A 25,569-nucleotide genomic window follows, 5' to 3' on the forward strand; every position below is an offset into this window, starting at 1 on the left:
CTCTAACAAGGTCCTGGTGAGCAGCTACTATTACCCTAGACTCAGTGTGCAAGGTGTTTTTGCCCCTGCAATATATTCTATACAAGGCTTCTTCAGGCTGTCCTTGGAATATGAGATTGGTATCAAATGTCAAATCTGTGTTGTTGCGAAGTTTAAAGTAGACGTGAAGGAGCAAGCATGGCACATTCCAGCGAAGTCATGCCCGACAGTCACCTTTCACTCTCGCCATGCCAAATCAAGAGTCAAATCTCTTGTAGTAGACTCGACGCAAATCAGGATGCACTATAGCAATAGCATATTATAATCCTGCATTTGTGTAATTTGATGACAATCTTTGAATGCTTTGATAATTCCTTTGCATTTACTATAGCGTATTATCTCTAACATTATCCTACAGTACCATACCATATTCAGCATGGAAATCCTCAACATACCATGCATTCTAATGACCACGACTATTGGACTGAAGGCCTATTGGTTTATTGTGTGATGATCATGTTATGTGCTTTACAACATAGGCCTACATATTGCGGCATTATGATTATAAAACAGACATATATGAAAATACCAAATAATGGACTTTAATAACTTAGTATTTATGTACATTTACATTCACATGTTGAATAATAACATGTCATGTCTCGTTCTTGTTTATGCTGGTTCACATTTGCAGATTTTCTTTCCAGATAACGCATGGTTACAAAAAAAATTGTTACAAAAACAGTCCAGTGACAACATTGTGTTGTTCCTCTTGTGGATCCAGAGCAAACAGACGCAGGAGATGATACATTTAGAAGCACTTGCGGTGGACAATGCTGGGGCCTGCCTCATCGTATTCCTGCTTGGTGATCCACATAGCCTGGAAAGTGGACAGGGAAGCCAGGATGGAGCCACCGATCCAGACGGAGTATTTACGCTCAGGTGGGGCAATGATCTATAGAGAAAGAAGTTGAGTATGAGTAAGAACCATTACATATTTTTATTAAGATTTTATTGTTGACAAATAAATGTTTATTGGAAGGTATAAATACGAATAGTGTTATTGGGTTGTCATATAATTACCTTGATCTTCATGGTGCTGGGAGCCAGGGCGGTGATCTCCTTTTGCATACGGTCAGCAATACCAGGGTACATGGTGGTACCACCGGACAGGACATTGTTGGCATACAGGTCCTTACGGATGTCAATGTCGCACTTCATGATGCTGTTGTAGGCGGTCTCGTGAATACCGGCAGACTCCATACCTGTTCGGATTATAACGTATTAGAAACAGCATGTCTCTATTTTGACCAATATAATAGGCATATAAATTATCATTACTCGTTATATGATTATTACATACCAATGAATGAAGGCTGGAAGAGGGTCTCTGGGCAACGGAAACGCTCGTTACCGATGGTGATGACCTGACCATCGGGAAGCTCATAGCTCTTCTCAAGGGAGGAGGAGGAGGCGGCGGTGGCCATCTCGTTCTCGAAGTCCAGAGCCACATAGCACAGCTTCTCCTTGATGTCACGCACGATCTCACGCTCGGCTGTAATGAATAAATATTTTGCTCAGAACATGGAACAAATCATTGCAATTACGCACGTCTTGTGCGTTTTAGCGCATTTTACAGATTATGCATGGTATTTTCATGGTGAGTAAAACAAGGCAAACGAAATCTCACCGGTTGTGACGAAAGAGTAGCCACGCTCGGTGAGGATTTTCATGAGGTAGTCAGTCAGATCGCGACCAGCCAAATCCAGACGCATGATGGCGTGGGGAAGAGCATAACCCTCATAGATGGGTACGTTGTGGGTCACACCATCACCAGAGTCCAGCACAATACCTTTAACACAAACAAAAACGTAAATATTCAGTTGACATAACTCATAGTATAGACACATGGTAGGCCACACGTAGCCGACACGTTGTTTTAGGTTAATTGTTTATGAGTAAACGCTGCATTCCTTACCAGTGGTACGACCGGAGGCGTACAGAGACAGCACAGCCTGGATCGCAACATACATGGCTGGGACGTTGAATGTCTCAAACATGATCTGGGTCATCTTTTCACGGTTAGCCTTGGGGTTCAGGGGGGCCTCAGTGAGCAGAGTGGGATGCTCCTCGGGGGCCACACGCAGCTCGTTGTAGAAGGTGTGGTGCCAGATCTTCTCCATATCGTCCCAGTTAGTGATGATACCGTGCTCGATGGGGTACTTAAGAGTAAGGATACCTCTCTTGCTCTGAGCTTCATCTCCTACGTAGGAGTCCTTCTGACCCATACCGACCATGACACCCTGGAGGAAAGACGAGACTCATTGGCCTATATGGTGGCATAGCCTAATCCCAGTCAAAACATGACGTGGGAACGCATAGATAGATAATGGATAATAAAGGATTTACGGGGCAAATTGCGTAATATGGGCCTGTTGCAGGCGTCTTCGGAGTGCAGATCATACCTGGTGACGAGGGCGACCAACGATGGAGGGGAAGACAGCCCTGGGGGCGTCATCACCGGCGAACCCAGCCTTCACAAGGCCGGAGCCGTTGTCGCACACAAGAGCTGTAGTCTCGTCGTCGTCACACATCTTGAGTTCTTAATAATACACATACACAAATAACTGTCATATTTCTGCAGGGTGCACGCACACATGCCGGAGCTGTGAAACATCAGAACAACATAACGCACGATGCACACCTAAACGTTACAAAGACAAGTAGGGTGAGACACAGACATACACTATGGAGCGATTGACATTAAATATTGTGCAAACCACGGATGACAGCTTAACACACAAGCCTGGTTGAGTGAGAAAATCATTGCATTTACTCAAAAAGTTGTTGGAAGTTAATAGGCTACTATGTCGATATTATATTGAATTGAGTTTAGGCACAAGTCATTTGAGTTGAGTCTACATTTGGTTAGATTTACGCATTGATATTGTCACCTGTTGAATACCCTACTGGAAATGTTATCTTATGCATGTTACACACTCATTTGTTGTATGAGTGAAATGATCTATCCAATTATAATGCATTGTTTCTGAACTCCATGAAACCACTCTAATTTCTTTCAATAACACAATGTCAAGGGGCTGTTAAATCGTTAGGTAGACAAGCCCAGGCAATTTGGCCAGTTGTTTGTTTCAATTAAGTCTACAAACAAGGCCAAGGGTTTATCAAGTAATCTGACAGAAAGGAAAATGTGTATTTTATCTCTCTTCTACTCTTCCGCAATTTGTTTAATTTCTGTAGCCTATACAATAAATCCATGCGTAATTGGCATGCGCAATTCCTTCAGGTGAAGAGACTGTAACATCACTATCGGTGTATTTTATAATATTAATTGGCTCCGCAGATGTCAAATAAAAATAAGGGTACATCCTTTGATATCAGTCCATGAATAGTAGATCCAGTCTTTGAGGTGTGGGTTGATTCCATTTTTCTTACCTTTGGTGGTGTCTGTCTCAGATTAAGCTCAGAAGGCGAAAAGCAACTGCTGCTGGATCGAGCTATAGTGGCACTTCAAACCTTATATACTCACCGCGTTCGGCCTATTTCCCTTACCCACCATTGAGAATGTCTACGTGTTCCATTGGACATTTTCCCAGCCGTCATCCATATTAGGTTCTTCGGTGTGACGGGGAAACTTCGCAGGCAGGCTAAAGGGCTCCCCGGTTTAAAAGTGAGCAGGGCTCTCCATGTATGGGACTGTGGTCCTGATTCGAAGCCACGGTTCCAGGGCCGTATATGGAGAGCCTGTGATTTGTAAGACACCCTCGTGGCACAGCAAACTACAACTGCATACAGGATCCCCGTTGGAAAGCCCTTATCGAGGAGCGCAACTGTATAGCCATATAGGAACGACAACACGAAGGAAAGAAGGTAGTTTAAATTATTGTTCTGTCATACTACTGCAGGTTGATTACAAACATAGTAATGTTCCTTTGAGCTTGTATTTGCAATTGCACAGCCGTGTTAACAATGGATTGGTCTGTAATTTTTTGCCATTGTGCTCTGTAATCGTTGCTGCTTGGGGTCTTAGGGTTTTACTCAGTTTAGAGCCCTAGAACCCCGTGCATACCTACTGTGGGGTAGCCGTAGGTTATCCAAACAATAACAGATGCCGCATTGATTCAGGCATAGCATAGGCTACGTTTAATACAACTATTTGCATGGTGCTAATTGCATGCAAAGTTAAACATTTAGACATTTTTATTTTGTGGCGAGACCCAATAAAGATTGCATTATTATTATTAGCCTACATCATTGTGCATCCATAGACTGATCTCTTTTCTATCATCGTATGGCCAGCATCCGACAGATTCTCTGAAACAGCTGATAACAGCTAGCCTTATAGGCTATTTATTGTTGGTATTGTCACAGGCAATATTTAAAATTAGGGTTGTTTAAAAAAACATACAAGTTCCAGTTGGTCAAATACATAGAGAATGTGACTTTTTACTTCTCATATACTTTAGAGTTTTCAACACATAGTGGCCAGGTCATATGCTCACAGCAACACCCAAGTCAAATAATTTGTTGACAGAGACAACCGGAGCCCAGGGTTAACTCAGTGTTGGCATGAGGACCATGCCTCAAACGTTCAGCTGTGTATCCTGAACATATGACATAATAAGCTATCCAAGAACCTCATATACAACCTTTTAATGCTGTGTTCAAAGAAAATGAAAAGCTGCAAAGCAATTTTTTCCATTGAAATTCGCTGTAAAACACAGTTCTTCCATGAACTTGATCTTATGTATTGTACAAAATACAGTACATAAAGCATTTATTTTAGTAGGTCTACATTTGAGGCTTGTTTGGTTTGACAGGGTCTGTTGCCCAGCTGCTGCCACTCCACTGTCTGTCCCAGCAGGTGATGTCTGTGGGGTACGTGTCAGTTTGGTAGGAGGGGAGGAAGCAAGAGGGGCAACTGCTACTACTCCTCCCCCTGTCACCAAGGGAAAATAAGCAGCTTAGTCTTTCAGAAGACCACTTCAGCCTGGGCTGGAGAACCCTACACTCTTAGAACCCTTTTTGGTTCTATATATATGTTTTTTCTATACTTTGTTTCATATATTATGACACGCTTAAAGGTTATATCTATATAGAACCCAAATTAACCCTTTTCTTGAATAGCCTAGAACCTTTAGGGGTGGCATATATGAAGCAAGTAATAGAAACCTTTTAGAACCTTTTTTTCTAAGAGTGTAATAGGACAAGAATAGACTAAGGCCGGGATTCAATCCGATCGCCTCATGAGATTAGTTCAACTGTCGTACCCCATCAGAACCCAAAATATAAGCTTGTTTTACTCCAATGGTTGTAAACAATGTAACTGTAAACAAACAGCCTCAAAACATGGTTAAAACTATACTTTTGATATCATGGATGGTCAGTCCTTGCATCCATAGCTCTTTCTATGAATTTGAGTGATTACATTTCTCCAAGCCCATCCATCAGCGTTTTACCAAAACAGAGGCGGTTTGCCCACTTTGTTATTGTTTCAATTAAGGATTACAGCTTTAATGAGGTTCAGAGGCCTCTTCTAGTCACATGCATTTGACTCCTCTGTTTTCATGACAGATAGGCTACACGCCATCACTGGCGTAATGCAGTTTCTCTGGACCCCCACAAGGTCAGAGTTCGCTCTCCTCTCCCACCACCTTCCCTAAAATAAAACAAAATCTGTCAGCCAGACAGCCACTCACCAAGTTTAGACTACTGATTTGTGTCCATGGTGCTGAAATTGTGGTATGTCTATACAGCTGCCTATCAACTCGATGATAGACTTTCTGTGGTGCCAGGGAATGTAGCCTATGGCTTTGCTTTAGCTAATAGATAAATGTTGTTTATTAACAAAAAATACAACTGTCCTGTATAGCCTACCTGAACCTGCATGACATGAGCCTGTGCCCAGGTTAATGAGGTCATATTGTTGACAAACAATACCTAAAGAAAAGTAAATGAATCCTTACAACCGAATAATAATTAATAATAGATCAAAATGTATTTCTCTACATATACATACATTTCATATCAATATTCATATAATCCATGTTTTTCTCATAATAGTAGAAACAAGTGTCATTAATCACCCACGGACTGGTTCATATTTACAGTGCATTCGGAAAGTACTCAGACTCCTTCCCTTTTTCCACATTTTGTTATGTTACAGCCTTATTCTAAAATTGATAAAACAATACAAATATGCCTCAATCTACACACAATACCCCATAATGACAAAGTGAAAACAGGTTTTAGAAATTTTAGCACATAAAAATAAATAAAATATTTACATGAATATTCAGACCCTTTGCTATGAGACTCGAATTTGAGCTCAGGTGCATTCTGTTTACATTGATCATCCTTGAGATGTTTCTAAAACTTGATTGGAGTCCACCTGTGGTAAATTCAATTGATTCGGCCATGGTTTATATAAGGTCCCACAGTTGACAGTGCAAGTCAGAGCAAAAACCAAGCCATGAGGTCGAAGTAATTGTCCAGCACTCCGAGACAGGTGTCGAGGCACAGATCTGTGGAAGGATACCAAAAAATACCTGCAGCATTGAAGGTCCCCAAGAACACAGTGGCCTCCATCATTCTTAAATGGAAGAAGTTTGGAACCACCAAGACTCTTCCTAAAGCTGGCCGCCCGTCCAAACTGAGCAATCAAGGGAGAAGAGCCTTGGTCAGGGAAGTGACCAAGAACTGATGGTCACTCTGACAGAGCTCCAGAGTCCCTCTGTGGAGATGGGAGAACCTTCCAGAAGAACAACCATCTCTGCAGCACTCCACCAATCAGGCCTTTATGGTAGAGTGGCTAGATGGAAGCCACTCCTCAGTAAAAGGCACAATAAGATTGAACTCTTTGGCCTGAATGCCAAGCGTCACGTCTGGATGAAACCTGGCACCATCCTTAAGGTGAAGCATGGTAGTTGCTGCATCATGCTGTGGGGATGTTTTTCAGTGGCAGGGACTGGGAAACTAGTCATGCTCGAGGGAAAGATGAACGGAGCAAAGTACAGAGAGGTCCTTGATGAAAACCTACTCCAGAGCGCTCAGGACCTCAGACTGGGGTGAAGGTTTACCTTCCAACGGACAACGACCCTAAGCACACAGCCAAGACAACGCAGGAGTGGCTTCGGGACAAGTCTCTGAATGTCCTTGAGTTGCCCGGACTTGAACCCGATCGAACATCTCTGGAGAGACCTGAAAATGGCTGTGCAGCGGCACTCCCCATCCAACCTGACAGAGCTTGAGAGAATCTGCAGAGAAGAATGTGAGAAACTCCACAAATACAGGTGTGCCAAGCTTGTATAGTCATACCGAAGAAGACTCAAGGCTGTAATCGCTGCCAAAGGTGCTTCGACAAAGTACTGAGTAAAGGGTCTGAATAGTTATGTAAATGTATGTCATTTGCAAAAATGTCGAAAAACCAGTTTTTGCTTTGTCATTAGGGGAAAATTGATGAGGGAAAACATTTTTTTAAATACATTTTTGAATAAGGCTGTAACATAACAAAATGTGGAAAAAGTCAAGGGGTCTGAATACTTTCCGAATGCACTTTATGCATCGTATGCACGTGACCAATAAGGCCTGACCTATAGCATATCATAATCACATCAATAAGTTGGTTATAGCAAACTCCGAACACCATAACACATTTTAAAGTATAATGGATGCAGAGGATGTGACAAATTAACTCCAAATGGGGAATGTTTACTGGTTGCTCAGGGGGCAAAGGGGAAGTCCAATGTGTGGAAGACATTTGACTTAGTTGTGGAAGATTACAATATCAATTTTTTTCTGACCTTTTGGAACTGTGTAAACAACACTTAATAAATTATAACTGTACCAGAGAGTCTATTCTAACAAAAAAAAATTGAAAGCCTTTATTACCGCAAAGACTAAAAACAGCCATGGATTTGTGAATGCAATTGCTGACATGTTGCAGTAGATGTATTGTTTAGGCTAATTATTCGAGGCTCCCTTTCTTATTTCATTTTAAAACAAAAAAAGCTTAATGGCATTTCAAAACATGAATGACTTGTATGCTGTGTGATGACATGCACAAATATTAATGATTGATTTATTGACACTGTAGCCTATAGGCTATATTGAAATATAGGCCTAAATTACGGTATTAAGACAGCTAAACAGGATGCACTCTCAGGCCTACAGCTCGATGGTGGTAAAACAAGGCTACTATGCTAAGCCTACGAATGATAATGACATGACTTAGTATTATACTGATGATCATAATCATAATTGTAATAATAACAATAAGAAGGAGATCAAGAAAAAAAATTGTGTATAGGAGCAAGAGCTGAGTGGGCAGCTTATTAGGTGTGATAAACAGGTGCTTTTAGATTGCAGTATTATTATATTTCTGACTGTTTGGAACAGTGTAAATAACAATAAATAAATTAGAAGTAATACCAGAGAGCCTTTATTACAGCATAGCAAAGATTCAAAACAGCCGAAATTGTGAAATTGCATTATCCAACATGTTGCAGTTGCGAGAGGCGTAAAGCCAGTGGCGGCCCCTCATTCATGTTTTGAGCCCCACATTTTAACAAAAAATAATAATAACATATGTATTTTTTGGGGGGGGGGCTTGCCTGTTTTGCATGTTATTTTGGCATTAATACGTGTCACATATCAGTTTGCAAACAATGTAAAAAAAATATATATATCATTCAGTTAATAAAGCTGCATACACACATGGTCTCTTTTTTGTTTTCTTGAGTAAAGCAGCTCCGAAATGCAGGTGTTTCAGCCTAGCTTAGTGCTTTCTGTGGCGGTGGGGCGAGCGAGCAGAAAATAGGATCACTGCGCCTTGATTGGCTCAGTGTTCTGTCACTCATGGGGACAGTACGCTTTTGTACAGCTTTGACAGTGCCACTGATAGTAGTGGGGGCGCTTGGCTTGCACGTGCAAATTCAGCACACACAACATTCTATAATAGAATTGTGTTATTTGACGTGTCAAATTAAAAGCTTATTTAACGTGTCAAATAGTGTTATATGACGTGTATGTTTTTTGACACGCGAAGACCCAACGGCGTTCAATGTGCCTCACCCTAACAATTTGGTATATTTTCACCTCTTCATTTTGCCTACTGTTCTAACTTGGGAGTGCACATGTAGCCTATAACCTGTTTTAGAGAAATGTAATCATCGAATATTGGAAGAGCTTTCATTGTCTATATGCCCCCTTTATTTATCCTATGGTTCTGACTTGTTGTACAGGGAGTACACTGTAAGAACGGCCCATGTTCTGAATTCTGTCGCTGTACATTTTAAAAGTGCTGAACAAATAGTTATATTGACTACGTCCGTCGTCGCTCGCTCAGTAATGTCTTAATCGAAATTACGGATAGCCTCTTATCCGCTTGTCATCCCCTTATGCCATAGCTTGTACATCTCAGTTGTCAGTAGAAACCACATTTGTTTAAGCAAGTCAGCAATATCAGCTACACTACCGGTCAAATTTTTTAGAACACCTACTCATCCAAGGGTTTTTCTGTCTTTTTACTATTTTCTACATTGTAGAATAATAGTGAAGACATCAACACTATGAAATAACACATATGGAATCATGTAGTAACCCAAAAAGTGTTAAACAAATCAAAATATATTTTATATTTGAGATTCTTCTTTGTCTTGATGACAGCTTTGCACAATCTTGGCATTCTCTCAACCAGCTTCATGATCAGCCAAGACCTCAGAAAAACAATTGTAGACCTCCACAAGTCTGGTTCATCCTTGGGAGCAATTTCCAAATGCCTGAAGGTACCATGGTCATCTGTACAAACAATAGTACGCAAGTATAAACACCATGGGACCACGCAGCCGTCATACCGCTCAGAAAGGAGACACGTTCTGTCTCCTAGAGATTAACGTACTTTGGTGCGAAAAGTGCAAATCAATCCCAGAACAGCAGCAAAGGACCTTGTGAAGATGCTGGAGGAAACAGGTACAAAAGTATCTATATCCAAAGTAAAACGGGTCCTATATTGACATAACCTGAAAGGCCGCTCAGCAAGGAAGAAGCCACTGCTCCAAAACCTCCATAAAAAAAGCCAGACTACGGTTAGCAACTGCACATGGGGACAAAGATCATACTTTTTGGAGAAATGTCCTCTGGTCTGATGAAATAGAACTGTTTGGCCATAATGACTATCGTTTTGTTTGGGAAAAAGGGGGAGGCTTGCAAGCCGAAGAACACCATGCTTTGCTGCAGGAGGGACTGGTGCACTTTACAAAATAGATGGTATCATGAGGCAGGAAAATTATGTGGATATATTGAAGCAACATCTCAAGACATTAGTCAGGAAGTTAAAGCTTGGTCGCAAATGGGTCTTCCAAATGGAAAATGACCCCAAGCGTACTTCCAAAGTTGTGGCAAAATGGCTTAAGGACAACAAAGTCAAGGTATTGGAGTGGCCATCACAAAGCCCTGACCTCAATCCTGTAGAAAATTTGTGGGCAGAACTGAAAAAGCGCGTGCGAGCAAGGAGGCCTACAAACCTAACTCAGTTACACCAGCTCTGTCAGGAGGAATGGTACAAAATTCAACCAACTTATTGTGGGAAGCTTGTGGAAGGCTACCCGAAACGTTTGACCCAAGTTAAACAATTTCAAGGCAATGCTACCAAATACTAATTGAGTGTATGTAAACTTCTGACCCACTGGGAATGTGATGAAAGAAATAAAAGCTGAAATAAATCATTTTCTCTACTATTATTCTGACATTTCACATTCTTAAAATAAAGTGGTGATCCTAACTGACTTAAAACAGGGAATTTTTACTAGGATTAAATGTCAGGAATTGTGAAAAACTGAGTTTAAATGTATTTAGCTAAGGTGTATGTAAACTTCCGACTTCAACTCTCTCTATATATATATATATATATATATATATATGGATGATGTATAAAGCCAGGCACATTTAATAGTTAGGCTGTTGATTACAGACCTAACAAATTGGGGTTTCCTCTCTCAATTTTCTTCTTGGAGAATTAATGTAAGGGCTGTTCTCTCTTCTCATTCTGCTGCTGCCTCTGCCGAATTGTTCTCAACAGCAATATGCTGGTTAACTTTGCTATTATGCACATAGTAACATTTGCTAGGAAAAGGCGCCAATTCAATGACACTGAAGATTAGGCTATGTTCCAGAACCTCAAACAGCGACCGCTATAAAATATCATATAAAATAATATATTTTTTATTATTGTTGCACACCATTGTTCTTACATTATACCCATATACAATTTCAGTAGCACGTGTCCTAGAGTGATGGACTGTGCCCTCCCCACAGCCTCTGAAATGGATTAGTCCACTGAGACAGGCGCGAGTCATACTGGCGTCTTGTGCACTATGAATATGTATATTTATTTGTGACTGCTCAACTAAAGAAATCTCAGTCGATCAAAATGGGCCAGCCCTAGTAGGGAGGGATGTATTTTCAGTTTGTCTAGATTGAAATAGTCTATTATTGTGGTGTTGAGCACGTAAACCATCCCCGAAGTCAGAATGCTTTGTTAGTTGGTTGTGTGGTGCATTGGCACAGAAACCTGTTGGTGGAAAATGTGTTGCATATATTTTATACAACTATAAATATGGGATCAAAATGTAGAAAATCTGATATCCCCCAAGCTGATCATTGATCGTAGTGTAATGAAACAGGCAGGAAAAGTGAGCTCACCTGTGGTGGTCGGCAAACCCTCAACCTTCTGGCCCGTAGCCCTGTGTGGCATCAACTGTGCCACAAAGCAAAGTCAATATCAACATTTATAAACACAGGGCCACTACAGTTATTGTTATTTGTGCTAAAAAACATCATTTTTTGTTAATTATATGAGGGGGGAGGGTGTTCAATTTATTTTACAATACAAGGGGAGGGTCATGTGAAAATATTTTTAACATTGGGGTTGGGGGGTGCATTTTATTTATGACACCTTGAGTTGGACACCTTCAATTTTGATCTGTCCCGAAGCTGTAGCAAAATCTCTGTGGTGAGACGCATTCAGAAGAGTGGGGCAGAGAAATACAAATAAATAAGATTGCATTTTAACAGAAAAATGACCTAAATGAACATATTTCTTTAGTAAAAAGACAAGTCTGGCTGATAATAATTGCCATCATGGTTGAGGCAGAGGACATGATGACGACAAGCCCAAAGACAGGCCCTAGCTAGTGGTGGAAAAAGTACCCAATTGTCATACTTGAGTAAAAGTAAAGATACCTTAATAGAAAATGACTCAAGTAAAAGTGAGTCAGTAAAATACTACTTGAGTAAAAGTCTAAAAGTAATACTAAGATATCATTTACAAATGAAGCACTTGTGTTTAGTGAGTCTGCCAGATCAGAGGCAGTAGGGATAGCCAGGGATGTTCTCTTGATAACTGCGTGAATTGGACCATTTTCCTGTCCTGCTAAGCATTCAAAATGTAATGAGTACTTTTGGGTGTCAGGGAAAATGAATTTTCTTTAGAAATGTAGTGCAGTAAAAGTAAAAGTATAAATATAAATAATAAAGCAAAGTACAGATATCCCCCCCAAAATTACTTAAGTACTACTTTCAAGTATGTTTACCACTGGACCTAGCTAGCACTTCAACAACCACTAGCATTAGCCTAGCTAGCACTTCAACCAGTAGCATTACTGCCTCTGCTGCTGTCAGTGGCTCATCATCATCAGTACTACCGGCCATCACTAGCAGCAGCGCAGCATTTGCTGATGTCGAACCAGATCGAGAGCTCGGAGAGGAAGATGCAAATTCAGATTCAGAGTCTGATTCACCCCCAGCCCTTGCTGTTCCAGAGTCACAAAAAGACCAGTTTGTGGACCTACTACAGAACGTGTTTGTCAGAGGCCCCGTCTGACAAACATCTTGTCAAAAAGGGTCAAAACAGATCAGAGATATTGTATTCCCTCAAAGTAGGGACCCAGTCCCTCTGAGATTTAGTGACAACTATGAAAAATGTATGAAAAATTACACGGACATAGCTTGTGTATTCAACTTTATCTGATGCTGTTTTTTGTTTTTGTTGTCGCATTTTTGGAAAAAGAGACTCATTTGAGCAGTGACGGTTTTCGTTAGTGGAAGAATACGGGACCATTTTGAAAGCACATGAGCGTTGTACTGAGCATTTACAAAACATGGAGAGTTGGCACTATCTTGCGGAAGATTGAAAACCGGCACAACCATTAATGCAATCAACCAGACTGGCTGCAAGGTGGATTGTATCCGGACAAAGCCCGTGTGAAGAAGTGCTGCCTTGGTTGCTCTGGGTGTTGTCTACTTCAAAGGTACTAGAGGGCTGGGGTTCAAGTCCTTATTTCATCTCCTGAGTTGTTGTCACCTTTAACCTATCGGCTCTTATTTGCGTGTGTGTGTAGATAGATGGATAACTCAGTTCAGTCAAATTAGAGGGATGGAGGACTTCCAGCCAGATGGGGAGGCACTCACCCACATTGTCATGATGACCCAGAACCATTCACCAGTGAAACTGGGCTGCACAGTAAATATACAGCCTGGTATAAAAAGTTATTCTTGTTGTTCAGAAACATATTTTTCAATTGATCTGATCTCTCCCCTTCTCCATTTTCTCCCTGCCTCTTTCTCTTTCCCTCACTCTCTCCCTGCAGATTGTTTGGATGCAGGATGATGTCAGTATGTTTGTTCCTTCCAGATGAGGTCACTGCCAACATGACCCTGGTGGAGGAGAGCCTGACGGCCGAGTTTGTCCAGGGCCTCTCCATGACCCTTCAGCCTGTGAAGGTGGCCCACACACTGCCTTCCTAGAGTTCAGCTATTTCACAGACCTGCTGCCTCTGCTCGTTGACCAGCGTGAGTACTCCTTCATCCTACCTTATCCTGTATTTAAATGATTGTCTCCCTCCTCCACTCCTCCTCTACCTCTCTCTTCTCAACACTTAGGACCAATAAAACTCAAAACTATTATAAAAATAAATGTGTAAGGATGTGGACTATCTGGTCCTTCTACAGTCTTTGATGGCAGGAGTGCATCTATCTCTTATCTCTCTATTTGAGTAATTTAACAGACACTTACAGGAGCAATTAGGGTTAAGTGCCTTGCTCAAGGGCACACCGTTATATATTTTTTCACCTAGTCAGTTCAGGGATTCAACCCAAGGACCTTTCGGTTACTGGTCCAACACTTAACCGCTAGGCTACCTGCCACACTGTATCTCTCTCTATCTGTATCTCTCTCTTTATCTATCTCTCTTTATCTCTCTCTGTATCTCTCTGTATCTCTCCCTCTTTATCTCTCTCTGTATCTCTCTCTCGCTGTATCTCTCTGAATCTCTCTGTGTATATCTTGCTCTGTATCTCACAACTTTAGAGTAAAGTAAAGTAACTATAATTTGTTTTATAACGATGGAAGATAAGTGTAAGGTGTATGTAAGGGTTAAATATCAAAAGTGGAGGGAATAATCTGTTTCTAAGCTGTCAAGTACCTTCTGCTCTCTCTCTCTCTCCCTCCCTCTCTCTCTCTCTCTCTCTCCAGGTCTCTTGATTGGTTGCAGGACACACACCTGATAAAGATCACCACTCAGGCAGCAAAGCACAGCAGCCTCAATCACAAGGTGGCACACACACAGCACTTAAGAAGATCCTAAGAGGGGAGCAGCCAATAAATATCATACTATTATTACTCATATTTAATGAATTTAAAAGAGTAACAGTCTCTCTTATCCATTTTCCTGACTCCTTGTCTTCTATGTGGGGATCCAAGACCTTTACTAGTCGGGGTGGGGGAGGGTCTGTTTGCATCTGCCAAACTGTTTGCATCTGCCAGGTGTGCCTGTCCCAAAACATCCTATAGGCTACAGTTAATCTCTTTCCATAACATTTTGGAGAATTAAGGTGAATTAAGGAGTATGAGAGGCTCAATTAAAGATGTTACAGAACTGCTGTATTTGAAGCACTCCTCCCTTCTGCCCTGTTTCCCTGATGTTGCTAAGGTAACCAAGCTGTTTTTAGCATCCCTGTAACTCACTTCTACGGAGAGATGGTTTTCTAAACTAAAACTCATCAAGAACTACCTAAGAACAAAGCTTTAGGCTCTCGGTCTGATATGTGCTTTTGAACACCTGAGTATGCTCCACTCTGCACTGGCACCATCGTAGCCTTAACCACGGCATTTCTTCACCGAAATCCACTTACTTTCCATCAGTTCAATTAGGCCATTTCTTTTTCAAGGCCTGAGCAGTGGCGATTTTAGCATGAAGATTTTGGTGTGGCAAACTCCCCCCAAATGTTTTGATGCATGCTAGCAAAGCCACTACACAACACAGCACAACACTAAACAATACATTAATTGCACTATAACGGTGACAAATGGTGCCCACAAACTGTTCCCACAAACTACATAAATCTGTCCCAACAGCAGAGCTTTCTTTTCAGCACCATGGAGTGGATCCTTACACCTGGCTATGAATGGAGCCTTTTCTGGCAGCAAAACAGTTAATTCAACCTCATTTACTGCCTTTTAAAAAAACATAGCAGATATGGCTGACTTGTTTAAACAAATGTGGATTCAACTGACAATTGAGATATTTGTCAGTTGATAAGAGGCAATCCGTAATTTCGATTAAGACATTAATGAGCGAGCTAGGATGGATGTAATCAATATAACTATTTGTTCAGCACTTTTGAAATGTACAGGTACAGAAATCAGAACATGGACCATTCTTACAGTAATCTCCCTGTACACAAATCAGAACCGTAGGATAAATACTTTACTTGGCTTCTCGCGCTCTAGTGACTCCTAGTGGCAGGCCGGGTGCCGGCAGGCTGAATTCGGTTGTCAGCTGAATGGTGTTTCTTCTGACACTTTGGTGCAACTGGCTTCTGGGTTAAGCAGGCGAGTGATAAAGTGTGCGGTTTGACGGGTCAAGTTTCGGAGGATGCATGACTCAACCTTTGCTTCTCCCAAGCCCGTTGGGGAGTTGCAGCGATGAGACAAGGTCGTAATTGAAATTGGGAGAAAAAAGGGGAAAAGGGGGTCAAATACAAAAAAGACACCTGGGAATTCTGAAGAAAAAAAACAAGGTCGAATCATGACGTCAGTGATCTTCAGGTCGGAGCTCTAGAAAGAGGCATGCGTTCCCGACTTGGAATTCCGACTTGAATGACTGTTCAAAATGTATTTTCCCAGTCGGGGCTAATTTTTTCCCTGAGTTCCCAGTTGTCTTGAACTCACTGACGTCTGAGATTTCCCAGTTCCGAGTATCCAGTTGTTTTGAATGCGGCAGAAGTCATGCTGTCAATGTTTATGTCCAATGGCTGATGAGCACCGATACATTTTATCAATAATTTCTCTTCATATGACAAGGATTGAACAGGATTCGCCAGTAGATTGTTGACTTGATTCTTGAAGATGACTGCTTGTCTAGCTTGCTAGCTAAGATTTTGAAACTATGATGTTGACATGATCAGTCCAATCAAAGCTACGGTAGATATGTGATTTGATGCCAAGAAATAAGTACTTAGCTTCCTAGTACATATTGAAATGAAAAAGCTTTATGACAGACTTTTTGAAGGGTTACTGCCTTGCGGGGGCAGCGCAGGTGTCCAGTACGCAACGCCAGTGCATGTCATGGGCTCTGAACTGATCTATTTGATCACTGATAGAGGTGACAAAGGTGTATGAATAGAATGGATGAGGAAAAAATCCAAGGAATTGATTTGGATGGTCCAGATTTGTCTCGACTGAACATTTAGAATTTCATTCAGTTGATATATAACTTTTCTAAACACACAGATTGGAGAGAGAAAACAAACAATAGGTTAATAGTACCCTCTTTTGGTCATTTCGGTTACCCAGAAGTAAAATTCTCTTGCGAAAGTTAGTAATTTCCTCTTTTTTTTCTTGCTGTTTCATCTGTCCACGAGAGATTAGGTTAGAGGAAATATTTTCTGATTAGAAATATGACAGTCTGAGATAATATAAAAAACATTTTACAGTTAATGTAACTTTTCCTGCATCGTAAGGTTCTGTATTAATGAGTTTATATTTGAAAAGGAAATCACAGAATATTAATAAGATCTTTTATTTTTCACAAAGGCCTAATAATTTAGCACACAAAATCATTAAAATATCATATTTGAATACATTATTACAACATACTGATTTTACCCAGGAGCCTTCTGTAGAGGACATTTATATAGGACTTACATTGGTATGGAACATTGGTATGGCATTGGTTGAAGCTCAAAGTTAATTAAAATCTCCCTACCATTCTTGTTCTTGCTTTTCTATTGCACAAGGGTGACTACTGAATCCAAGATTAAAATGTGAGAAGTAAAATGGCACAAAACAGAGCAGTGAATGTTTCTTTGCAGTACAATCCAGGCACAGTACATCCAGTGTCACAGGTCAGTGAGAAAAATGTATTCATCAGTGTCAGATAAGAAAATAAATGTTATTTGATACTGTGAGCTTATAATGCCACATTTTAAAGATCTACATATCCCATTAGTATAAAGGATGGTGCTGAACTCTAAATCCAAATACTAAAAAGTCTGCAAGGTCTTTCAGTCATACTACCAAGATAACATGGATTTGGTCAAATTCTACCTATTGAATGTTAGATTGTTCAGAAATGTACAATTGGTACCAATGGAAGACCCAAAAGCATCTTTGAAGATTAATTTTGTGATAGTATTTTATGTAAATCAAATATCCAGCATACTATCCATCAATGAAATAATAGCCAGTGGTGAAATAGCAGAACATTTGCATGGATATGCACATCATTTTCATAACTGATCAGTGGTGGTTTGTTTGCTTTATCAACTACAATGTAAGATATTTGATTATCGTCCACATTTATGTCAATGTTGCTTGTATATCAGTGCTCTGTATGTTTGCCATTGTTTTTGAAATATGCCTACATAATTGACAATGCTAGCTTCACGTTTTGGATAACTTGGAACAAATAAATGGACACTGTGGCTAGTTAATTAGGTACACCCATCTGGTTCCGAGTCAGACACCCCTTTGCCTCCAGAACAGTCTGAATTCTTCAGGGCATGGAAACAGTGCTCAATTGTTATCAATGGACTTAACATTCCCCATCATCCTCTACTGTTGACACCAGGCAGGATGGGCCATGGACTCACGCTGCTTACGCCAAATCCTGACTCTGGCATGACACAACAGGAATCAAGATTCATCAGACCAGGCAATGTTTTTTTTTTACTTCTCAATTGTCCAGTGTTGGTGATTGCGTGCCCACTGGAGCTGCTTCTTGTTTTTAGCTGATAGGAGTGGAACCCCGTGTGCTCGTCTGCTGCAATAGCCCATTCGTGACAAGGACGGATGAGTTGTGCGTTCCAAAATGTCGTTGAGCGCCATTAGTTGCCTGTTTGTGGTCCGCCTGTAAGCTTGCACTATTCTTGCCATTCTCCATCGACCTCTCATCAACGAGCTGTTTTCGCCCACAGGACTGCTGCTGATTGGATGTTTTTTTTGTTTGTCTCACCCATCTCGGTAAACCCTAGACACGGTTGTACATGAAAAGCCCAGGAGGCTGACCGTTTCTAAGATACTGGAACCAGCATGCCTGGTAGCGACGATCAAACCATGCTCAAAGTCGCTTAGGTCAATCTTTTCACCCATTCTAACCTTCAATCGAACAATAACTGAATGCCTCGATGACCGTCCATCTGCTTTATATAGCCAGCCACGTGACTCACCATCTAAAGGCATGACCCAATTTTGTGAATGGGTTGGCGTACCTAAGAAACTTGCCACAGTGTATATTTTCTCAGTCTGGTAAGTAGTTATTTAATACAAAAGACAGCTTTTGCTTTCTTGAAAAGGCATAGTGACTCATTTATAATATTTACTTGATACAGGCCGTACTTCAAAGTTTGTGTCATTCATATTTTCTGCATATCCTAACCTCAAAGATGCAATATGCAGAACTCGCACCACCATTTCCTGGTAGCTGAAACTAATAGTTTGCCTAATTTCAGTTTGTGTGAAAAAACTAGGAAGCACAGTGTAGAGAATCATTATACCATCTAAACCACTGTGAAATATATTTTTCAGAATCGAAGATATATTTCCAGCTTTTTGAAGCTGGTGTACAAAACCGAAAGTAAAAGACGTAAAAACTAAACTTAACAGGAAGCATAGAAATAGCGCACATAACAGATTTACCCCTTCTTAGACTTGCTTTCAATGAGTGACTGATCTATAACATTTCTATGCAAATTTGGTCAGGTCACCCAAAAAGTTACATATTGCAGCTTGAATAATGATACTCAATAAATTGGGTGTCCTAAAGAAGAGAATCCAAACCTACTGGCTGTCTCAAAATGAATCCCCATCAGCGCTATGAGATGGCTCTGCAATATTAAAATCATCCATGTTCCAGTTGATATTCAAATGCTCCCTTGCAAATAGCTTAAACTGATTCACACACACCACTGACAGACTGAGGAGTGTAGCAGAGCGCAGCGTGATTAGCACGTCACCACACAGCTAAAGGCAGTTTCTCTACATTTAAGGCCCCCTCCCCCACCACAGCTCTTTTCAACGCAACGCTTGCTTTTGCCCCTCTTGAAGGAAGGCTTGTTTCTCCATCAGCTTCCTGAAGAGGCCTTGGCGGTTGCCCAGGAGCTGTGCATGCTGCCCACACTCTACCACACGCCGCTGGTCCAGTACAGCCACGGCGTCAGCGTTCTGGATGGTGGAGAGGCGGTGGGCGATGATCAGCACTGTGCGCCCATCCATGAGCCGCTCTAGAGCCTCCTGGACCAGGAACTCATTCTCTGCATCCAGGGCACTGATGAAGAGGGGGATGGAAAAGAGAGGGCAAAAGTGAATAGAGGTCCATGAGTTATAGCTCACATGTCATTGGGTTGTTTGACCCTGCTTCACCCAGCTGATTGACCTTGCTTAACTGTCCAAAATGGAGGTAGAGCGACTCATGTAAAATGTGATTAGACCATGCACAATGTCTTACCTTGTAGCCTCATCAAGTAGAAGTATCTTGGGGTTCTGAGGGAAGGGAGAGAATGCATACATTACAACATTTGCCCATTTGACTAAAACATAAAATTGTTGATGCATGTAATCGGGTGTAATTAAAATTACCTTAAGCAGAGCCCTTGCAATAGCAATTCTCTGTTTCTGACCACCTGTTGGTTAAAGCAAAACTAGTCATTACATTAAAGCTGTTAAAGAAGCGATGGTTTTAGTTATGAACAATAACTCTGTAGTCAGATCATTCCGGTTTGAGAATGCCCAGTGAAGTCCAACACCATAACAATTTCTTTTTTTTAGGAACACCTATCAACTATGTAATCACATCACAAAATCAAAGAAAATTCCTGATATGCATGCATTTGTCTCACCTGACAGTAGAACACCCTTCTCTCCCACCACAGTGTCAAAGCCTTTTGGGAAACCTCGGACAAACTCATAAGCGTTGGCGATCTGTGCAGCCTGGTGGATTTCCTGAACTGTGACCGTGCCAGAGTCGGGCGCTCCATAGGCAATGTTCTCAGCGATGGAACAGGAGAAGAGTACAGGCTCCTGCAGACCCACAGAGGGAGAATACCACAGGGTTAGACCACATGTCAAAGCACAGCTTAGCCACAACAATGGGAACATATTACCTACTAATAATAGTCATGTGACCAATTACCTGACTAACAGTTCCAATGTGACTCCTCAGCCAATAAGGATTCAAATCTCTCACATCATGCCCGTCGATAGTGATCACACCTATACAGCAAAAAAGGATCTCTAAATCAGAAGACTGTTGACGAAATGGAAGACATACAGTGACATGACGCTGCTGTAAGAGATGACCTCAGCTGTAGTCCTCACCTGCAACTGGGTCATAGAGCCTGAGCAGCAGGGAGACCAGAGTGGATTTGCCTGATCCGCTGGGCCCTACCACGGCCATGACTGAGCCAGCAGGCACAGATAGACTCAGGTCCTGGAAGATGGGGGCGTCTTTGCGGGTTGGGTAGGCAAAGGAGACATTCTGGAACTCCAGTTGACCCTTAAGCTGCTCCGGCCTCAGCACAATACCCTCTTCAGAGAAATGAGGAGGAACATGGACATGTACGTTTACATGCCAGTTTAGATGCAGAGGACTACTAGACAAGTGTGATGTAATTAAGTTTTTTTGCACAATGCTTTCTCAGTGTGGTCTAGAATGGCAGGGCTTGATGCTGACCATTGAGGGGGAACTCGGGCTTCCTGTCCAGTAGCTCCCAAAGCCGTGCCCCTGCGCCAAAGCCCTTCATCAGTTCAGAGTAGAACGAGCTCATACCTGTTCAATGAAACAGACATTTAAACAGCTGCTCAGACAGATTAGGGGATAGAGAGAATCAGTTTCTTATTAAAATGGAAATTCTAACAGTGTGATTTGTTCATTGATTAATGAGCGGGGGTTTTCCTCAGAATGCATAGGCAATGAGACAATTATATACGCCCTACCTGCAATGCTAATGCCCACCCAGAAGGCGTACATGAGGAAGGAAGAGAGCTCTCCCACAGTCATGTGTTCACTGGCCATCAATAGCCCTCCCTTATACAGCACTGACAGGATGATGATGTTGCCACTGAGTCCAGTCTAAAAGAGACTCATACAAAACCAGTTACAACCCAATGACCCCCAAAGAAACACACAGGTCATAAAAGCAGAAGCTTCCACCACAGATCGCACAACTCTGTGGTTCCAGTCTTTCAAAAGGCCAAAAGGGCTTGACTACATTTCAACTGACGTTGATTGAGAAAATGTTAACCACTCCATTTCTCTTTAGGGAACATTGGGCAACATTGAATTGTTGGATGCTCACCGCGCCAAAGAAGCCAGCCCTCAAAACGGCTTCCTGTTTGGCCAGGTGGAGAACATAGTTGGCCTTCTCCGTATACTTGGCCACCTCTGTCAGCTCCTTACCAAACGCCCGAACTGTCCTCATGTTGCTGATGCGTTCTTCTGCCAACTACAAGACAACACAGTATCAGTCTGATCAATTAGTTTCAATAAAAAAATGTATGATTAAAAGACCTGGTGTCTATGTACTCTGCTTGGAGAATAATCTACGGCGCAACACTGCTTCAGTAATGACTCATGCTGTGCAGTTAGAACGGGTCTCGTCTTACCTGTGTGGCATCAGCCAGAGAGTCCTGTGTACGTTTGGATATAGAGCGCAGGTATCTCCCATATATGACAGCTAGGCCAGCCATAGGAGGCACAATCAGCAGCACAAAAGCTGCTAAACTTGGTGACACGTAAAACTGTTGGCAGAGAGCGAGAGGGAGATGCCAGGAAATGTGAGGAGGCAATTCAGCCCAAGTCTTTTAAGCCTGCTCGGTTACCTTTTTATAAAGGGATTTTGAACCTGTAAAGCCACTAATGACCGGAGAGGATGTGTGAACATATTTATCATGAATGTATTCAACTGTACTATATTTACTATGATAAATGAGTTATGGATATTTTGCTACGGGTCATCCGTTTTAGAAATGACATCCTAGGAATATATAGTAACCAAGGAGGAAACTCAAGGAATTAACTTTATAAATTCTAAATATACTTGTTGTAACATGAAGAACTGGGGTCAAACCAGATCCTATGTAGAGGGACCAGAACAATGACAAAGAACAATGACAGTAACCGAACAATGGAACCGCTAAGGAAAGCTGTACATGAAAGGATGAAAAATCACATCTTCCTAATGTCAAACCAGTTTCACCTCTGAATACAACTTGCATTCCCATGTGACTCAAAATCTTAGAACTGATCCCAGTACAGAGTAGAATGGACTTTAACACCCTAACACACTCTTTACAAACAAATGTGTGGAGAGGGCCGTTTCTCACCATCATGCTGACCCCAGCTGTTGCCTGGGCGACAGCGCGGAGCCCGTCTGAAAGGTTGTCTGTGACGGAGCGGCCGATGAGTGCCGTGTCTGCAGATAGGCGGTTAATGAGTTCCCCGGTACGGGTCTTATCAAAGAAACCCACCTCCTGCCTCAGAATCGAGGAGAATAGGAATACACGTAGATTTCTCACAATCTGTTGCCCTGCAAGAGTGACATATTTTTGAAATGTTTGATTAGTTCCTCTGTATGGCATCAAAGTCACGGTAGTAATAACAAAAAAAATCCAGAGATGGACATCTGTTTAATATGTAAACCCACTCTGCATGCACTGAAAGCAAACGGTGACGCTCACCTGAGATTTGCATGAGGTAGACACGGGCAGCATTAGCGGCGCCCCCACAAAGGAATACCCCTGAAAGCATGATACACAGAGAGCGGAGGGAGGCACTGAAGTCCTCTGAAGAGCTGGTGTAGATGGTGTCAATTACTTGGCCCAGGAAGAAGGGCGCCGACATTGTGACAGCGCTGGAGACCATTAAGAAGCCCACAGCCGCTGAGGAGGATGGTATAGAAAACAAAATATAAGAATCAAAACAAGTGACGTTACTGTATTATTGTTTAAAAAGGGAAACTTTCATGACAACAAATAGGGCCCAAGTAAGGAATAAACTATGTAATTTGGTCAACCCTACACAGGCACAAGTTGGTGATAACATTATTTCAGTGGCACGTTGGTCATTTTTGAAGATATCCCTGTGGTGACCTTAAATGACATGGCCTACCTGACAGTCGCAAGCGCTCAGGGTGGGCAAGTTCTAAAATCCTTTTGACATCCTCAGTGGGTATCCGAGTTGGGGATTGTTTTGTTTCCGTTGACTGCAGATCTTTGCTGTCAACTTCTTGTTGTGTTGCTTGTTTTGAGTCTGTCGAAGAGCTGTAGTTGGCAAAGTTTACAGTTGTTGTCCATGAGCTCCTCAACAAATGGGGGGGTATGGTGAACTGTCTAAGTGGTACACAGGGCACAAGAGAGTTGCATCTCCTCGGGTGTAAAAGCGAAGAGCGTGCCACAGGTTCGAACCTTTTCCCACTCACCTCTCGCCCCTTTCGTTGTCCCCTGGACGTCTGGCGTTCTAACCAAAATAGTTTTTGTACACGGGAGTGAACCTCGCGCTTCAAAATATTCACGCCTGGACATTTTGACAATTGCAACAGCAACAGTCCCATTCTGCAAGACAGCTAGTGAGCGACTCAGACACATAAAAACAAGAAAAACCAACTCAAGTGCGTTGGCTTGCCAGCTACCTACCAAATGACCAAAACATAGCAAGAAAGTGCGAACGAGCATGTTACATTTCACATACGATGAGGCCAGCGAATTCCAACATAAAAACACAGTTAGGTCAACGTCCTCCTTCGTGTCCAGCCAACACTAACGACAAATGATAATGTATTTTACATTGTGGGTTCCTGGCGGTTATTCATCATTATCTGTTCGTGACAGCCACATTTAGGCGAAGTTATCTTTATCGCGCTGGGAGCGCCCTGTCACAACAATATGTCTGTCGATAGGAGTGACATGTCGACACAATCTGCAGGCGACAAGGCAGCCTAACGGTAACCGACTGTCATTAGTACACACAACTCTACGAAAATAAAAACTGCTCTGTTCAATAGAAAAGGTGACCCCCGGAAAATAACCTAGCTGTTTCTTGTTAAAGTCCCTGACGGAAATCAATGGCCGACAATATAAGAAAAACTTTGAAAGACATTGCTAAGCGAACTCGATTAATCGATGTCATCTTCCACGGAAACATATAAACTCAGCAAAAAAATAAACGTCCTCTCACTGTCAACTGCGTTTGTTTTCAGCAAACTTAACATGTGTAAATATTTGTATGAACATAACAATATTCAACAACTGAGACATAAACTGAACAAGTTCCAAATACATGTGACTAACAGAAATGAAATAATGTGTCCCTCAACAAAGAGGGAGGGGGGGTCAAAATTAACAGTCATTATCTGGTGTGGCCACCAGCTGCATTAGGTATTGCAGTGCATCTCCTCCTCATGGACTGCACCAGATTTGCCAGTTCTTGCTGTGAGATGTTACCCCACTCTTCCACCAAGGCACCGGCAAGTTCCCGGACATTTCTAGGGGTAATGGCCCTATCCCTCACCCTCCATTCCAACAGGTCCCAGACGTGCTCAATGGGATTGAGATCCGGGCTCTTCGCTGGCCATGGCAGAACACTGACATTCCTGTCTTGCAGGAAATCATGCACAGAACGAGCAGTATGGCTGGTGGCATTGTCATGCTGGAGGGTCATGTCAGGATGAGCCTGCAGGAAGGGTACCACATGAGGGAGGAGGATGTCTTCCCAATGACAACAAGCTCAGTCCGATGATGCTGTGACACACCGCCCCAGACCATGACGGACCCTCCACCTCCAAATCGATCCTGCTCCAGAGTACAAGCCTCGGTGTAACGCTCATTCCTTCAACGATAAACGCGAATCCGACCATCACCCCTGGTGAGACAAAACCGCGACTCGTCAGTGAAGAGCACTTTTTGGCAGTCCTGTCTGGTCCAGCGACGATGGGTTTGTTCCCATAGGCGACGTTGTTTCCGGTGATGTCTGGTGAGGACCTGCCTTACAACAGGCCTACAAGCCCCCAGTCCAGCTT

General features: G+C 42.1%; 2 protein-coding genes and 1 long non-coding RNA gene across 4 annotated transcripts; 1 reads left to right on the forward strand and 2 right to left on the reverse strand.

Moving 5' to 3' along the window:
• Nucleotides 1-464: 464 nt before the first annotated feature.
• LOC120029579 (actin, alpha skeletal muscle 2-like) lies at nt 465-3,494 on the reverse strand. Its single transcript, XM_038974854.1, has 7 exons — nt 3,436-3,494; nt 2,445-2,581; nt 1,958-2,282; nt 1,670-1,831; nt 1,343-1,534; nt 1,063-1,244; nt 465-934 (listed from the first exon to the last, which is right to left on the reverse strand). Exons 2-7 carry the CDS (start codon nt 2,571-2,573, stop codon nt 791-793), a joined length of 1,134 nt encoding a protein of 377 aa, XP_038830782.1. The 5' UTR covers nt 2,574-2,581; nt 3,436-3,494; the 3' UTR covers nt 465-790.
• Nucleotides 3,495-13,662: 10,168 nt separating this feature from the next.
• LOC120029581 lies at nt 13,663-14,938 on the forward strand. Its single transcript, XR_005473592.1, has 2 exons — nt 13,663-13,848; nt 14,531-14,938. It is a non-coding gene; the product is annotated as an uncharacterized LOC120029581 (long non-coding RNA).
• A 2,116-nt stretch (nt 14,939-17,054) lies between these two features.
• On the reverse strand, nt 17,055-24,607 carry LOC120029570 (ATP-binding cassette sub-family B member 10, mitochondrial-like). 2 transcript variants are annotated; one of them, XM_038974840.1, is made up of 14 exons: nt 23,974-24,065; nt 23,664-23,815; nt 23,234-23,434; nt 22,880-23,082; nt 22,160-22,294; nt 21,853-21,999; nt 21,491-21,626; nt 21,228-21,323; nt 20,873-21,082; nt 20,688-20,767; nt 20,395-20,575; nt 20,135-20,178; nt 20,004-20,038; nt 17,055-19,823 (listed from the first exon to the last, which is right to left on the reverse strand). In XM_038974840.1, the coding sequence occupies exons 3-14, from the start codon at nt 23,415-23,417 to the stop codon at nt 19,571-19,573; spliced, it is 1,704 nt and encodes a 567-aa protein (XP_038830768.1). In that variant the 5' UTR covers nt 23,418-23,434; nt 23,664-23,815; nt 23,974-24,065; the 3' UTR covers nt 17,055-19,570. The 2 variants fall into 2 exon arrangements, with proteins under 2 accessions (XP_038830768.1, XP_038830767.1); XM_038974839.1 differs by having other exon boundaries at nt 23,664-24,607.
• Between the last annotated feature and the right edge of the window lie 962 nt (nt 24,608-25,569).

The sequence above is a fragment of the Salvelinus namaycush genome, chromosome 35 (genome assembly GCF_016432855.1).
Source record: "Salvelinus namaycush isolate Seneca chromosome 35, SaNama_1.0, whole genome shotgun sequence".
Lineage (NCBI taxonomy): Eukaryota > Metazoa > Chordata > Actinopteri > Salmoniformes > Salmonidae > Salvelinus > Salvelinus namaycush.

Bases quoted from the DNA above. Each gene is read 5' to 3' on its own strand.
- LOC120029579 (XM_038974854.1), bottom strand. From the start codon at position 2,573: ATGTGTGACGACGACGAGACTACAGCTCTTGTGTGCGACAACGGCTCC. The intron at 2,283-2,444 runs GTATGATCTGCA...TCTTTCCTCCAG, and splicing joins TTGGTCGCCCTCGTCACCAG to GGTGTCATGGTCGGTATGGG. The intron at 1,245-1,342 runs GTATGTAATAAT...TAATCCGAACAG, and splicing joins CTTCCAGCCTTCATTCATTG to GTATGGAGTCTGCCGGTATT.
- LOC120029570 (XM_038974839.1), bottom strand. From the start codon at position 24,105: ATGGGACTGTTGCTGTTGCAATTGTCAAAATGTCCAGGCGTGAATATT. The intron at 23,083-23,233 runs GTGAGCGTCACC...TCACTCTTGCAG, and splicing joins CTACCTCATGCAAATCTCAG to GGCAACAGATTGTGAGAAAT. The intron at 22,000-22,159 runs GTAAGACGAGAC...GTTGTCTTGTAG, and splicing joins CTCTGGCTGATGCCACACAG to TTGGCAGAAGAACGCATCAG.